Genomic DNA, 14,834 nt, shown 5'->3' on the forward strand with positions numbered 1-14,834 from the left:
GTGTTTTGTCTTCGTGGTTCCTTAACCGTAAAATCGGCGAACATAAACATCAAAGGCACCAAAAGGCCAGTCGCATGGAATTTTAAACCAGTTCACACAGCAGCTAAAGAGAGAACATTGCTTTTGTTCTCTTTGTGCAAGCACTACAAATGAACAGGCTCCACTGGACAGATGAATGATCAGATATAAAAGTTTAACGACACAATGCAGTCACCAGTAAGGGTTCGACTAGCGTCACTAAATAAGCTACGCTTAAGAGTACCGCCACTTCGCGCACCCGGAGGCGTCTGAAGGCCATTTTGTTTCTGGCTTGCAGTGTTGCCATCTCTCCGAACGAAACCGCCGCCGGTTGTGACGGGCAGAGTGCGACCGGCCGCTCTTGCGCCCGCGCAGCCGAGAGAGAGAGAGGAGAGGCGCCCAAAAACAAAATGGCTGCGCCCATATGTAAACAAACATCACGTGGTGCCGACCGACCAATGGAAATCCCGGCGGCACATAACAATGAGAGAAAAGAGTGCCGATACTCTAAAAGCCTTTATTTAGTGACGCTAGGTTCGACCACCTAATAAACTCCAGACCTTTGCCAAGCAGTTGAACGACCATAAAAGTTTAGAGACACAACGCAGCCACCAGTGATGTTTCGGCAAGCTATCTCACGCCCCTTCTATAAAACACCACTGAGTTACAGGCTCACCGCTGCAGCTTGACGGCGATACCCTTGCGGAACTCAGCGGCCAGGGCCTCCATGCGGTGGTAGTTGGCGTCGTCCAGCAGGGGCCGCACAGACTTGAGGTACCGCTGCATGGTGTCGTCCAGCGAGGGCAGCGGCAGCTTGGGCAGCGTCGACTGGTAGCTGAACAGCAGGGGGTCGCGACCCTGCAGCAACTTGACCGCCAAGAACCACAGCTTCGTCGGCAGGGACACCTGCGAGGCACAGAAGAGGAAATAATGCAGGAATACGTTTGTCACCCGTTTGTCCCTCGCAGCACTGTTTTCGTTTTCGTTCGTGCTGCACCACCATTTTTAAATATGCACACAGTTGGTGCCGCAATAATTAGCAAGAAAACACTTATTAAAATGTGCACACACAAGCGCAGGATGACTCCTCCTTGGAAACATTTTAAACACTGTGAAATTTGGGTTGCTTCAAACTTTGCCTGCACTACCATATGTTCCGGTCTACAAGTCGCACTTTTGTATAAGTCGCACCTTCCTCAAAATGGCAGTTTTTCCGAAAAAAAAAAAAAAAAAAAAAACCCTTATATATACAAGTCGTACTGGTGTATAAGATACATTGGTGTACACAACGCACTTGTTAATCAGGTTAACTCATAGAGGATCAGTTTCTTAGCAAGTACGGCAGAAGTACACGGTTGTGGCGGCTGCCGCGTCCGAATGCATTCCGTGGTAAGCAGTGCTAGACACGCGCATCTACCGTCCAAAGGCTAGACAGAACTGACTTCTCAAAAATGGTTTATTGATACACACAGGGCGTGTACTTACAGACGGCGTTTAGGCAAAACCATCGAAGCCTTCTTCCTCTGACTTGCTAACAAATAACTCATTCATTTAGACTCATTCATTTAGCTGCTTCTTAACATGCACTGACATCACGCAGCACACAGGCACCTTTCCGAGTGCGGACTGCACGCGACCACCACGTACCACATTTATTCCATACATAAGTCGCACCAGTGGATAAGACGCACCAACAAAAATTTCAAAAAAAAAAAAAAAAAACGCAACTCATAATACAAACCCCTTTGACACCCTGGTTCGAGCACTTAAGGCACTATTACCCAATGTGCCAGATTTGGGGCTTAAACCCCTCCTGAAACACCTCTCCCATCCAACTTTTTAATGAGATTGAAACTTTCAAGTTGCAAAGTTTACTCACAAAGTAGGTACTGAAATGCCTCAAACTGGATTCGTGAAATTGCGCACAAGGGCGACACCCATTTAGTAATACCAGTTTGAAGCAGAATGAACTGCATTCACAAATCACATTCATACTATCGTACAGTAGCACTTTTAGGTTGCCCGTAGCTGCAACGCAGATTCGATGGATATAAAAATCAACACCGGCCGAAATTATATTCACCGGCGTCTAAAGTAACATATTCAACCATTAGTAAAAAAGAAAAACAGCATCCTGTGCAGCCTGCGGTGAGGAGTAATGCCACATACAAGTCCAAAGAGAAAAAAAAAATTCTAGAAAATAAAAAGCATACTTTTAGAGCCATCATTTTTCCTGTCACGATTTTCCAGTTGGTGAATGCAACGCACCAAACACCTGCTGTTCTTAGATGTCGCACACACTTGTACAAACAAACAGTATGCTATCATTCCACAGTAAATAATAAAAAACAAAAACAAAAGACACAAGCAGCATACTCGCCGTTACACTTTACAAAAAAAAAAAAAAAAAACAGATTTTGAACTCGCCTTCTTATGCTGCCATTCATTGTATGCAAGCTAAGTATAGGTACAATTTCAGCCCATTGTAACTGAGCTTCCCTTTAAGTAGACAGAAGTTACCCACTGTCAACAAGATGGCCACACACCTCTTGTCCATTGTACACCCCAATGAATTTTAGTTTCCATGAGTCATTCTATGTTTTCAACAAACAAAGGTGTCGAAAGCTTGGCCACTATAAAAGAGTTCAACCATTATGCGGCCTTGCAAGCCGCCCAAAACATCCCTACATGCAAATAAGGTGCGCTGTAAAAGCCCAGCCTTCATGTGACAATGCCAGGGCATTTGTTCATAGCGTGCAAAAAATTTCATAATAAGTGGACTGCAACTGCATACATAATGTGAATGTGACAAGTGCTTTAAAAACGGGGCCACCAGAAACAGGCATGACTCCATTGCAACCACAACGGAGGCAGCCACAAAAGCAGCTTTTTTGTTTCGGTCAATGTGCACAGAATGAACAAAGAAAAGTTTTCAGAAAGCACTCCCGCAGTGTAATAGTAGAAGGGACCTCAAAATGCAAATGTTAAAAAAAAAAAAAAAAACAGTTGCTTCCAAGGACAAGTTTCGTATTACACAATCGATGGCCTAAAAGCATTCCGAACAGGTTTCATGTTTCCATTGCAGCTCATCTTTAAAACGCTCACAGTCGGATTGTTTTAACACTGAAAGGTCCGTGTACATGCGCTCTTGAGTCTGAAATGCAGGAGGAATTACGAACCCCGTGCCCATGAAAGTTTCTCCCAGCGCGATTTTTTTTTATTTGTTTGTTAAGCAATCCGTAAAAAGGCGAAACTAGCCAGCTGTGTTAAGCCAGTGCGACCGGGAGGATTCAATTCAAAACGTTCGACAACAATACTCAACGATTGATTAAAGGGGCCACCAGGACAAAATACACGTTTCGCTCATTCAAAACACCACGCTGCATTAACCCGGCAACAATGATGCCCAAACGCTTCCAACTGCTGCTGTTGGGTTGTAGTAGTGATTCCAGTTCCATATTGATTATGTCCCTTCAATGCTGCACATTGACAGGTCCGTTATTATTTCCCCTATTACATCACTCCTCACCTCGTGTAGCACAAGATTTGAAACTTTTAGTCTTTTTTTCGGTTAAAGAAAACAGGGGGGGTCTTTTGGCGTGGGAATTAGCTTGTAAAACGTGTTACCAAAGGCTAGGGCTAGTCTATCAAATTTCTAGTCTATCTAGGGCTAGTCTATCAAATCTAGGGCTAGTCTATATCTAGGGCAATATCTAGGGCTAGTCTATCAAATAGTCTATCAAAGTCGTAATTTGTCTTCAGGATCTTTTAACATAATATTAAAAATATATTTTTAACGCACACCACTAACGTAGCAGAGAAAGTTAAGCCGCAGTAACATAAGCCAGACAGTCGTCATTGCGCCATTACTAAAATAAAGATAGGAACGGAGAAAAAGCAGACAAAAGAACGACTAACAGCCTTTGAACCCTAGTATCTTGAGGACCTAGCCACCAGAACCACCCTCTCTTTTGTTTTTTTTTCAACACTTCCCTATCTACGTACATTCCCAATCTTTATTTGACAATTCTTCCCCACGTGCTCTTCCCGAAGCGCAGATCTATCGTCTTCCTCTACACGTTCCAACTCCTTGGAAAACCCCTTCGTTTCCAAATTACTACACACGAACACGTGCCAGCAACGGCAACGCACGCCCGGCGATAAAGATCACGACAAGCGAAAGTGCAGATCAGCAGGAAAGAAAGTCTACGAAGACGCCCGACGGCAGGGAAGCGAGGCTGGCTTTGGGCCAAGCCAATTGCTATGCGGGCACGGTCAACAGGGAAGAAGACGTGAGCTGCACGGGTCAATCGAGATAAGTGCCGTACGCCCCCAGCTGCTTATCAAGGCCAACCAATGAGTCACAAGGAATGGCAGAGCTTTCCTCGCACTTGACAAGTCCTTTACTTCCTTCGTTCGTGGCAGTTTTACTATACGTTACTATGCGAATAATAAAAAGTCGTATCTTATGTCTTATGTATCGTACATTGTCGTATCGTACAAGTTGCATTATGTAATATTCGTACAAAATACACCCTTGTTCAATTTCAAGGAACTTGCTTTTGGTAGCCCATTCGATGCCGTTCCAACCCCAAAACAAACTTCGCTAAGCAAAAAAAAAAAAAAAAAAAAGTCCAAATTTTACAATACACATCAGGAGTGAATAGGGGTTTGCTTTACACATTCATATGATTGTTGTTGTAAAATTTATTTTGAATAGGACGGCACTAGGCCTGCTGCGGTGGGAGGGGGAAAAGGGAAGGGGGTTACGTGCGTCGCGCTATGGAGGCTTCACACGCAAATGTCCACAGTGAGAGTAGAATTCTCTTGTGGTCGTGTGTTGGCCGGATCCAGTCCTCGTATGTAGATACGGATGACGGGCGATGTTTGTCACGTGCGTCCATAAAACTTTAATGTAGAAGAGCTAGCTTTTGGCAGCCCACTCGATTCCATTCCACCCTTGAATGACGTTTCTTTTTAAATGAAAAAAGATAAATATTGAAAGTTTCGAATTCCACACTACACAACGTTAGGAGTGACATACTAATAGGCGAAATAACAAGGACAGTTATTTTGTTACTAAATCACTCCTCTTTCTTTGGTTGAAGAAAAAACATCCTTCGAGGCTGCAAAAACGCTTACTGAGCTGCCAAACGCAGCTTCTTTAAAATATAAGGCGCATTTTGTTTTGACGCCCCCTTTACCACCGCACCTCCCCGGTTCCGTTGCAAGTTTCAAACGCTCCCCAGTCGGTACAGGCCCATGTTGGAGCATTATCCAATGCCGCACCTGTTGACACAAGTCCCTCAAACCTTCCGCGGATCGCAAACAACGACGCGCAGTAGAAGCAGCTGTTCAGCCAGCGCAAAGCTGTACCGAAGCTGCCGTTAGCATGCCAAGTGCCAACTAAACAATGCGGCCTGCGAGGGGACACAGCCATTGTTCATGCCGAGTGCCGCCTGTCACAACTCTCTTCCCGCACCATGGCAAGGGGGAGAGAAAGGGAGAGAGAGAGAGAGAGAGAGAGGGTGGGTAAAAGGGAGAGACAGACAGAGAGAGAGAAGGGAGAGAGAGAGGGATTCCGCACGTGGGCAAACCTTTTCCTGGCGTGCAATTACACATTTTCAGGGCCACTAAGGTATTCCACTTCCTCGTGCCACGGCAACGGTCACAAACTTCTTTCAAATCTCCCGCCCACAGCCCCCTCCCCTACTTGTTTTCCGAGGAAACGAGGAAACCCTTGCAAGGACTCCCGTCGCCGGCAACACCGAGTCGTTTTTCTTATACACGGCACAAACTCTTAATTGTGCCAGCGGCATTGGAGCACGCACGCACAGACGGCGGGGATCGTGTTTTGACGACTCGGGAATAGAGGGGAGGGGCAAAGAAATGCACGAGTCTTACCGCCCCTTCGAATGCGGGCGGCTGAACAGAAGGGCTGGGCTGTCTCTGGAAGACGCTTCCTTCGCTCGTGCACGACGCAAATATTGCGGCCCACGACCTTGACAGTCAAGGCTGCCTTTTTTTTTTCTCCCTCCATGCCCTCGCGGTTGGCGGGGCGCTTCAATGCATCTTGGGTATTGACATAACTGCCGGATATCGTTAAAAAGGCATCACCTGTACCATTGTTCGAATTGTTATCGATCGCGGCACTTGTCAAGATCGTACCAGCTTTCATCTCCTCCCTGTGGCCACGTCCTTCCTGGAGTGTCACGTTTTGTTTAAATTCTGCTTACCTAGATTTGTCTACCTTGCTTCATTCATTTTTACTGTCTTCACTTATGACCAAAAAGGCCGCCAATTCATGCAGTTTATTCATAAAGGAAAACATAAACAAACAGCACAGAGTGTTTTCCTTGCTGGGCATTACCGGTCGAAACCAGTTACAGAGCCACTGGGACGAGGTAGCACCAGTTTAAAACCAGATGTCCCACAAGTGGGACTGGACGAAACCAGTTTAATACTAGCAGCACATTTTTATCCGGGTTAACACGGGTGCTCTAAAACGAAGGCAACGAGAGAATTACGCAGCAATAACCTCGGCCGACAGCTACGCGAGGGCCTTTTCACTTTCTTTAGAAACCAAGGCGCCAGTGAACGCTATCCGAGCCTCATAAAAATGCGCTTGCGAAACTCGAATCCCACATTTCACAAGGCTGGTTTAAAACGAGTTGGCAAATCTCGGTTTGCATGGCATCAGCTGTGCCAACTCAGACAGTCACGTCGCGAATGGTTTAACAGAGGAATAACAAGAAGCTTTTCGTACTTTCTGCTACCTGTTATTAACTCTCTCTAAACCGGTGGTTACTTCACACTTCTGTGTAGTCAAGGCTAAAAAGCACTGCCTGCGAAAACAAGACTGATGGCGTACAGGTTTCAGCTGCTTTTCGCAAACAGATCGCACGTACCTCTAAACGCCACGTCGCTACTCTGCTGCTTGCAATGAAGCAGAAGTCAATGCTTCTCACTTCCAATGCCTCGTGTACCAAACATGGGGTTGGGATTTATACATGAAAGCTACGAATTATTTTCAAATGCTGCAACAGATGGCAAAAGGTTTTAGACGCAACCAAATTTAGAAAAAAATGTGCAACTGCCCCCCCCCCCCCTCTACTTTTTTACGGTATCTTTCATACTACCGCTCCCTGCACACTAGACCTGTAAGGTAGTTTTAAAATAGAAACCAGCTACACAACAACGAACTGTCTACCTGGATCAACTAAAAAAAATCCTGGTACTTTTACATAACACTGTCACCATCTATGTAGCCATTCTGTAATAGGTAAACCCCTTCTTTCCTAAACATACCGCGACAGCACATACAGTGGACTCTCGTTAAAGGAGCCGTGAAGACAAAATATAAGTTGGGTTTATTAGAAAGACTGCTTAGTCCCGATAACAATGATACCAATATCATGGCAATCTTTGAACAAATAACGGAGATATTAAATAAAACGTGTGAAGCAGTCGCAACCCCCTAGCCAATTTTCCGCAACTTTTCTATGACGTCACGGAACCTTGTTTGTGCGATTGGCGGCCGCCTAACTGACCTGTCGCGACGACACATGACTGCACGTCTGTAACTGGACGTCTCTAGTTCCATTTTGACCGCATCACTTGAATGCTAACGTGCAGTTAACGCACTGAAAATTATGTTTTATGGTTGGCCCATACGACGTCATTCTTGCTCATAACACGTCACTGTGGCGCAAAATTTGGAAGTTTTTAAATACATTTTGCTTTTTTTTTCGTTAAAAAACATCTTTTGTGGCTTTAATGGAACTGAGTGAGATACTGAATCCTAGTTCTTTCAAATTAAACAAAGTTGTATTTTCTCTTCATGGCTCCTTTAAGATGACCTCGGTTAAGATGAACATTACGGTTAAGATGAACAACACTTTTGCTCTCTTGTAACGTACACAATGCAAAAAAAAAAACCTCCGCTCAAGACGAATTTCTGATAATACGAACAAATTTTTGCGCTCCCTTCGAGTTCGTCTTAACGGGATTCCACTGTACCTGCAAAAACCCACAAGAAGCCCCCTTTTATATGCCCAAGGAATCTAAGAGAAACGGGCATACACGTAAATTCTTCCTGCCAAAGCTTCCCGAAGGATTACCGTACTTTCGCGCATATAACCCGCACCAAAAATGCGAAAATTTCAGTCGCAAAGTAGGGGTGCGGATAATACATGGGGTTTTTCTTTTAGTGCAGTTTCACGGCAATGCATGTTGTTCCAAGAAGCTCGTACGCAGTAACACTAAGCCTTCCATGGCAGCGATTTTGCAAAACATACAATGAAAAGCAAGAAAAAACAAGGACGAGCACACTCTAACAACTAAATTTTGTTATTGAATTGTGACTTTCGCCTTGCAGTCAGTGTATTCTGCTTGACAAATATACCCTTTTTCTGTCTACATAGTATGTGATGTGTTGCTTGAGCCGTAGCTTTGGTGCAGCCTTTCCTGTATCACATGTGCGGGCAATACACGAGGATTTTCTTTTATTTTCCGGCAGGCTGAAAGTGGGGATGCGGATTATATGCGGAGGTGGGTTATATGCGCGAAAATATGGTATAATTTGTTAGCTCAAGTTCTACCAAAGGCCTGTCTCGACAAACAGCAGAGAGGCTTTTAAAAACCTTTCCGCAAGAAAACTGCTGTCACGGGCTGGGTGACTCTTACAACGGCACGGACGCAGTTATTTTTACGCTTTAGATTTCAAACGCGTTATTTTTACGGCCTAGTACTACAGCAGTGCCCAGGTGCTTTCGCATTATGCGCTGCCAACTGTTTATCGCGGGGCTGGATGCGAGGATTTATGCTGCCACAGGTGCTTCGGTGCCACTTGCAGAGGATGGTCGGACGAGGCACGACTCACTGAACGTTGGCAGCTTTATGACAGGAAATGTCACTGTTGGAAGCCAGGCACTGTATGAAACAAGGCACAGTAAAAAAAAAAAAAAAAAAAACTCCCCCCCCCCCTCCCCCTATGGCATTACTGTATTTTTATTATTATAACGTCCGCATAGCCAGGTATGAGAGTCTTTCCATTTGCATGAATGTAGAGCAACAGCAGCATGAGATTTGCATAGACAGCTATAGGGCTGATTTCTAGAGGGTGAAGGCGATAAGAAAACAATACGATAAATCTGCCAACAATCAGACAGTCGTGTTTCACTTGAACATCCTTTGCGAGTTACTACATCAGCAGCATAATTTTCTCTTCTGGCCGCGCGAGAAGCGGTCGGCAGCCCAAAGTACAGAAGAGCGAGCCTACATGCACAGATCTTTACGTTCTTAATCTAAACTGCAAAAATACAGTGCGATTCGAGCAATCTCAAGAGGCACCTGGTTTGCGCGAGCAGTTTTCACACAGATGTTTTTTTTTTTTTTTAAACTCTGCAGCTTTGTCGAGACAAGCCTGCAGAGAAAAATGGGGGGCGGAAAAAGGAATAACGAAATTTAATCCTTCAGGAAGTTGCGACGAAAGAAAAGTTTATACGACGGTTTCTCCTTTTTTTCTTGTACATATTAGATGGGCCTTTAGGTTAATGCAGTTGCGAGATCATACTGCAGGCAGAAATATCGAAATGTAGAGCCGTTCTAAATACACTTGCATGTAGTATGCCCAAGAATGCAATTTGGGTCAACTTTCGGAATAAGCTGAACAAACAAAAAATGTTTAAACTTCCACAACAGCTAATAAACAAGCGCACACTAATGAAGTAAAAAATTACTGAACACAGATTGCTCATAGTAAAACAGTTTTCAAGGTGCCTCAGAGCTGATTACAACATCAAGTCCGCTCTAAATAGCTAATGATAACAGATAAAAAAATTTACTACGAACTCATGCAATTGGAATTGAAGCCTGCGCAGTATGCAGTTCTCCTTTTTACCTTAGATCCTGCCCCCCAAAAATTGAAGCCGTTCCACTCAATGCGAAAGCTGCCGGAAGTGCAGAGCAGTGATTCACCATAATGGGCTGTGGCGCTGTTATCCGCTCACTCTTACCACCCATCACACTCTTCGCTGCCATGTCACATTCCTCTCCCGATGAATTCAACGGAGGCATTTCAATCCCGCCTTCGCAGTGCTTGTGCACCCCCTGCCAGAAACTGCGCCAGCGGGAGTTCTGTTCTTTTTATGCTTGCTTTTCCTCCCACACGCGCCGGCGTTGCACCACCACTTTCGCTTACTACCGTAAAAACCAACCCAACGAGCGTTCCTAACTAAATGAATGCAAGGGCTGCCGGTTATATACACAGATTTTGCCTGAAATGTATCTGCAGTTTTCTTAGCGCTAAAACGGGGAGATGTAGGACAAGCGCCAGCGGTTCACGAGTTTTGAACGCCTACGTTTATACAAACCACTTGGCTTCTGAAGCCTCTGGGTTACGCCGCGACTACAGCTGCTACGACAGAACGCCGTGTGGCTCTACTTGGGTCCAGCGAGCGAGCTACAACGACAAGGCGAGCCCCTAAAGTGGTCCACACTTAAAATATGCGCTGGAGCTCACCTTGCTGCCACTGCCCCGGCTCTCGTACATCCATCCCTTGTAGAGGAAGAGTCCCTTGAGTGCGTAGCGTTGCGTGAGGCTCCAGAGCACCCATAGAGTGAAGCTAGTCACCGCACTGGCCGCTAGCCGCGGCAGCAGGGCCGTCGAGGCCCCCGCCGCAGTTTTCTGGCTGGAGATGACCGAGGCCAGCCGCAGGGTGAAGCCCCCGTCTCGCTCGAGCAGCGCAAAGCCCGTCACGATGGAGAGGAGCAGGTAGAGGCTCCGGTACGACGACGGGTACACGCCGTTGTAGAGGTTGGTGAGGAAGCGGGCGACGCGCTTCTTCCACGAGCGGAGACCACTCTGCCAGACCAGCAGGAGCACCTCGCGGTCATAGTTGATGTTGACCCCCTCGTGGGTCACCGTAAAGCTGAAGGCCACGGCCTGGTGGGCCTCCGCCATTCTGGCTGCGGACCTTCGGCCGGAGCTGGAACCACAGCACACAAAAAATCTGGATTAAAACTAAGACTAAGACTAAAAGACTAAGAATAAAATCCGGACTGCACAGGCAGCAAGCACGTGACAAATAGAAATGATGGTTTAACGCACCTTGGTATAGGGATTCGGATTACTTTTGACCACTTGAAAATCGTTAATGTCTGCCGAAATCTACACATAGGCATTTTTGCTATCTACCGCCTCCATCATAAAGAAGCCGCCAAGATCGAACCTGCGTCCTCTAGCATTAGCCACTGAGCCAGCCGTGGCAGTTAAGGATTGGACAGTCAATGGCTGGCCAAAGAAAATGCCAACAAATTATGGGATGCCTGCGTTAGGTGCGAATATTAATGCCTGCACGGGACAACCATGGTACATTTGACGGACATCCCTTAGATGTCCTGTATACTACTGCCAAAGGATGTACACAGGACAACAAATGACAGCCCCACTGTGTGTACAATCACCACAGGATATACACAGGTGATCTAAAAATACAAGTCAGTCGTACGAATGATGGATATTTACATACAGCAGCTGCGCCAAAGATGCACATGAAGAAACTACGCTGAACATTCACGTTTTCATCTTCAAGGATGGCGAATGCGTTCAAGTCACCAATCCACGAATGCAACGCTTAAGTTACTCGACTGGTGTTCATACTTCTTCGCTTTGCTTTTTAAGAAGACATTTGATGCAAACAGGATGACGTGCTTCATGCTGTTTTAAATCTAGTTACTGAAGCAAACACCAACTTGGCCAAGAAGGTTTGACAAGCTAGGTTACAGTGTCTTAAATGTAAATCAGAGTAATTAGAAACTAGACTAGCCAAAAGCTGCACACAATACCTGTGTAGAGGTATCATATTGGACCCTTGATTTCTGCCAAAGCGCACAGTTAAAATTTTCCACCGTTTACTACATCACAAAACAGCGCACCACACAGCAGCACCTACTGGACTCAACTATTCGCTATTCCGGCACTTCGGCACTTCCAGGAAAAATTAACCTAATGCTTCGCAACATCAACTTTCGGCTTCGCGCGCAAGGAGAGGGGGGGGGGGGGGGGGGGCAGCAAAATTAAGGCACGTGGTATCGCGACCACCAGCGCTTGACGACGTCATGTCACGGCGTTTCCCTCGAGTCTCCAAGAGCGGTATAAACGTCAAGGAAAAGAAGATTATGTGAAACCTTTCACATTCTCACCATTAACATTCGCCACGCTCGACAATTACGAAGGCCTCCCCCCTGAATATTTTTTTTTCTTTCCCCTCATTCAACGCTTCTTCCTGCCAACGTCGCAAGAGACGCAAGGTCGAGGGTCTAGCTCCCACGCTTGACCGCGAAACGGAAACAGGTAGCGTGCAACTGACACGTTCGGAACTTCCTCACAGCAGCGACTGAGGCGTGAAAAACAGACAGATTTATGACCGACGCACCTTCGGGTCCCCGGTGATCGGGCAGGAAACTATCGTTCGGAACGAAGGTTGTGGAGCTCCTCGGCACGCGAGACGGCACCGGAGAAAAAAAACACGTCTGCCGCGGCCTTGCGAAGAAGCACGGCGACGGGTTTTTTTTTCTCGCCGAAGCAAAACAAACAAGAGCAGGGAAAGAGGGAGGACCTGGCCGACCTACTCCCCTCCCCCGAAACGATTTGCGCCAGCGATAGACGCGGACGCCGCTTACGTCCACTGCTTACGTCGCCAAACGCCCTCGCCGCCGATTCGCGGGCGGCTACGTCAAGGTAGACGCTCGGGCCTCTCGCGGGCTGGGATAAAAACACGGCGGCGTGCAGTCCGGTCGTCTCAAAGATCACCGCTACTATCGAGCAGCGTTCCGACTCGAATCACGGCGTGACGACGTCACTACACGCGGGAGTCGCGGAAAACCTGACAATGTTTAATCGTCGTCCCTATTTGGAACGCGCGTCATTTCGCCAAAATCAGGCCGCGGGCCCGGCTAATTAGGCGTTCGCTGGCGAAGAGGCAGTACGGGACGGTGACGAAAGCAGACGCATACCAACGTGTTTCTCGGCAGAAGCGCTGCGGGAAAGCCGAACTTGTAGTAGTAAACTTACCAGAGGCAGACGCCGCTCGGCCGTGTGGTTTAGCGTGGCTCGAAAACTCACGAGGAATGCCAACGTCGTCAGGAGGTCGGTCGGTAGGGCACCCTGCCGTTGTCGTAGCGCTGATAGCGCTTTCTGAGCACGCCGCTACAACACATGCACCGCCGTTGGAACGGCGCTAAGGCTGGCTCTAGGCGGCACACAAAACAAACACTGGAGACCCGGAAATAAGCTCGCATGCGTCGCTCGCCGCCTACGACGCTATGTGGCGCCACAACACGATTGACCTCTGCGGCGCAACCTCGACGGCGCATCTACATTTTTCCGCCCACGCGCGGTCGTCTGCAATCGCTAACGAGTTATTGTAAACCAGTAACAATGGGTACTACTGAGAGAAGCAAGCAGTGTGCGGTTTTATTACCAGACGCGAGTAAAAATGTTCAGCACGAGCGGGGGTCTTAACGAAGGTCATTAATAATGCACGGCGGGAAATTTAAATGTCTCGACAGGCCCACCTGCACGCAGTGTAAGCGCGTGCCGATTTCACCGTCATTACAGCACAATGGCAGCGCATGCTTCTACCTGAAGCAGTGAAGGCCTTTATCTCGGCGGCTCACTTCAGGGACGCCGTTCATACACAACATCGATAGCAGTTATCAGTTCCGGTAGCGACGTCACTGCCGCGGGCGGGTCACCGCTGACTAAAAGAAATAAAAAGAAAAACAGCAGAGACCGTGCATGGGGTTCCCCGCGCGCCGGATGCAAGCAATCTAATCGCAATGGCGCGTGTCCAACACAAGCGGTGAAGCACTTCTTTCAACCGGGAGCCGCAATCTGCGGGGGCGCCGGAACCTTTCCGGCGGGGTTGAATTCCCACGCGGTGTCACGTGATAGGCTGCGTGCGTAAAAAAAAAAAAAAAAAACAGAGCGCAGAGCCAATCACGTGACTGCGTGAAAAACGAACACTGTCGTAAAACTTCCGGCGCCCCGCAAAATTTGGCCCAGATATGCGTCATACGTGAACGCAATGAATCCTTGTAAGGAAGGACAATGAATCGATACACAGCCACCATGGTTACAAACCTAGAAACGGCAGGTCTTTATTTCTTTTTTTTTTTTTCTTTTGCACTTCCAATACGGGCCTTCTCTGCAGGGCAGGTCGAAAGACAAGCCCGCGGGAAAAAACTTGACCTCTTGCGAACCGTCTTGAAAACTTCATCGGAGAGAAGGGGGTGCCAAGGCCTCTTTTTCAATAGCCGTAACGATCCTGAAATGTCAAGCACATTAGCATCCCTGGAGAGTAAACAAAAAGAAACACTTCATGCACACGTCGTTCCCACCTTAAGAAAATGTACGTTAAAGGAAGCCCTCCTTACCGTGAGCACTCTTCACTTTCTCTGTGAGCACAGTGCAGAGAAAAAGTAACAAGGGCAGGCAGGTTAGTGCACTGTTAGTGAACAATTAACAAGAAACGCAGACAAGTGCAAAGACACAACACTGCACACACAAATTTTTCTCAAAAATTAAGTTTGGAACTTTCACGGTCCAAGAAGCCCATCTAAGACACCGACACCAACATAGTGCAGTATCCTATGTTCTGCTACGCTTTTCAAAGCTTTAAGAATAACGTAACCACAAGTTCACGCAGCCCTGCCATGTCCTTAGACAAGAAAAAGGTAGAAAGGCATGCATTGAAAGATTGCCAGTGAGAAGGAAAAGAAACCTGTGAGCTTTCATGCAGTGGCAACTATGC

At 47.0% G+C, this 14,834-nt stretch overlaps 2 protein-coding genes across 5 annotated transcripts in view; both read right to left on the reverse strand.

Moving 5' to 3' along the window:
* The window catches only part of Whd (carnitine O-palmitoyltransferase whd), a 28,528-nt gene extending 15,190 nt beyond the window's left edge, over nucleotides 1-13,338 (reverse strand). Inside the window, exons 1-3 of one of the 3 annotated variants that reach the window (XM_077674354.1) lie at nucleotides 13,094-13,338; nucleotides 10,541-11,006; nucleotides 695-924 (exon numbers count right to left, since the gene is read on the reverse strand). In XM_077674354.1, the coding sequence (XP_077530480.1) occupies nucleotides 695-924; nucleotides 10,541-10,981 (671 nt within the window). In that variant the 5' untranslated portion in view covers nucleotides 10,982-11,006; nucleotides 13,094-13,338. Of the gene's footprint in view, nucleotides 1-694; nucleotides 925-10,540; nucleotides 11,007-11,865; nucleotides 12,020-12,455; nucleotides 12,636-13,093 lie in introns of those variants that run through there. The other 2 variants (XM_077674353.1, XM_077674352.1) reach the window with 2 other exon arrangements.
* Nucleotides 13,339-14,151: 813 nt separating this feature from the next.
* The window catches only part of Arfgap3 (ADP-ribosylation factor GTPase activating protein 3), a 31,888-nt gene continuing 31,205 nt past the window's right edge, over nucleotides 14,152-14,834 (reverse strand). The window contains exons 9-10 of one of the 2 annotated variants that reach the window (XM_077674356.1): nucleotides 14,458-14,478; nucleotides 14,152-14,348 (exon numbers count right to left, since the gene is read on the reverse strand). In XM_077674356.1, the coding sequence (XP_077530482.1) occupies nucleotides 14,470-14,478 (9 nt within the window). In that variant the 3' untranslated portion in view covers nucleotides 14,152-14,348; nucleotides 14,458-14,469. The remainder of the gene's footprint in view (nucleotides 14,349-14,457; nucleotides 14,479-14,834) is intronic. The other variant, XM_077674355.1, reaches the window with a different exon arrangement.

Source organism: Haemaphysalis longicornis, unplaced genomic scaffold (genome assembly GCF_048455015.1).
Source record: "Haemaphysalis longicornis isolate Haplotype H1 unplaced genomic scaffold, Haemaphysalis longicornis Haplotype H1 scaffold_6, whole genome shotgun sequence".
Lineage (NCBI taxonomy): Eukaryota > Metazoa > Arthropoda > Arachnida > Ixodida > Ixodidae > Haemaphysalis > Haemaphysalis longicornis.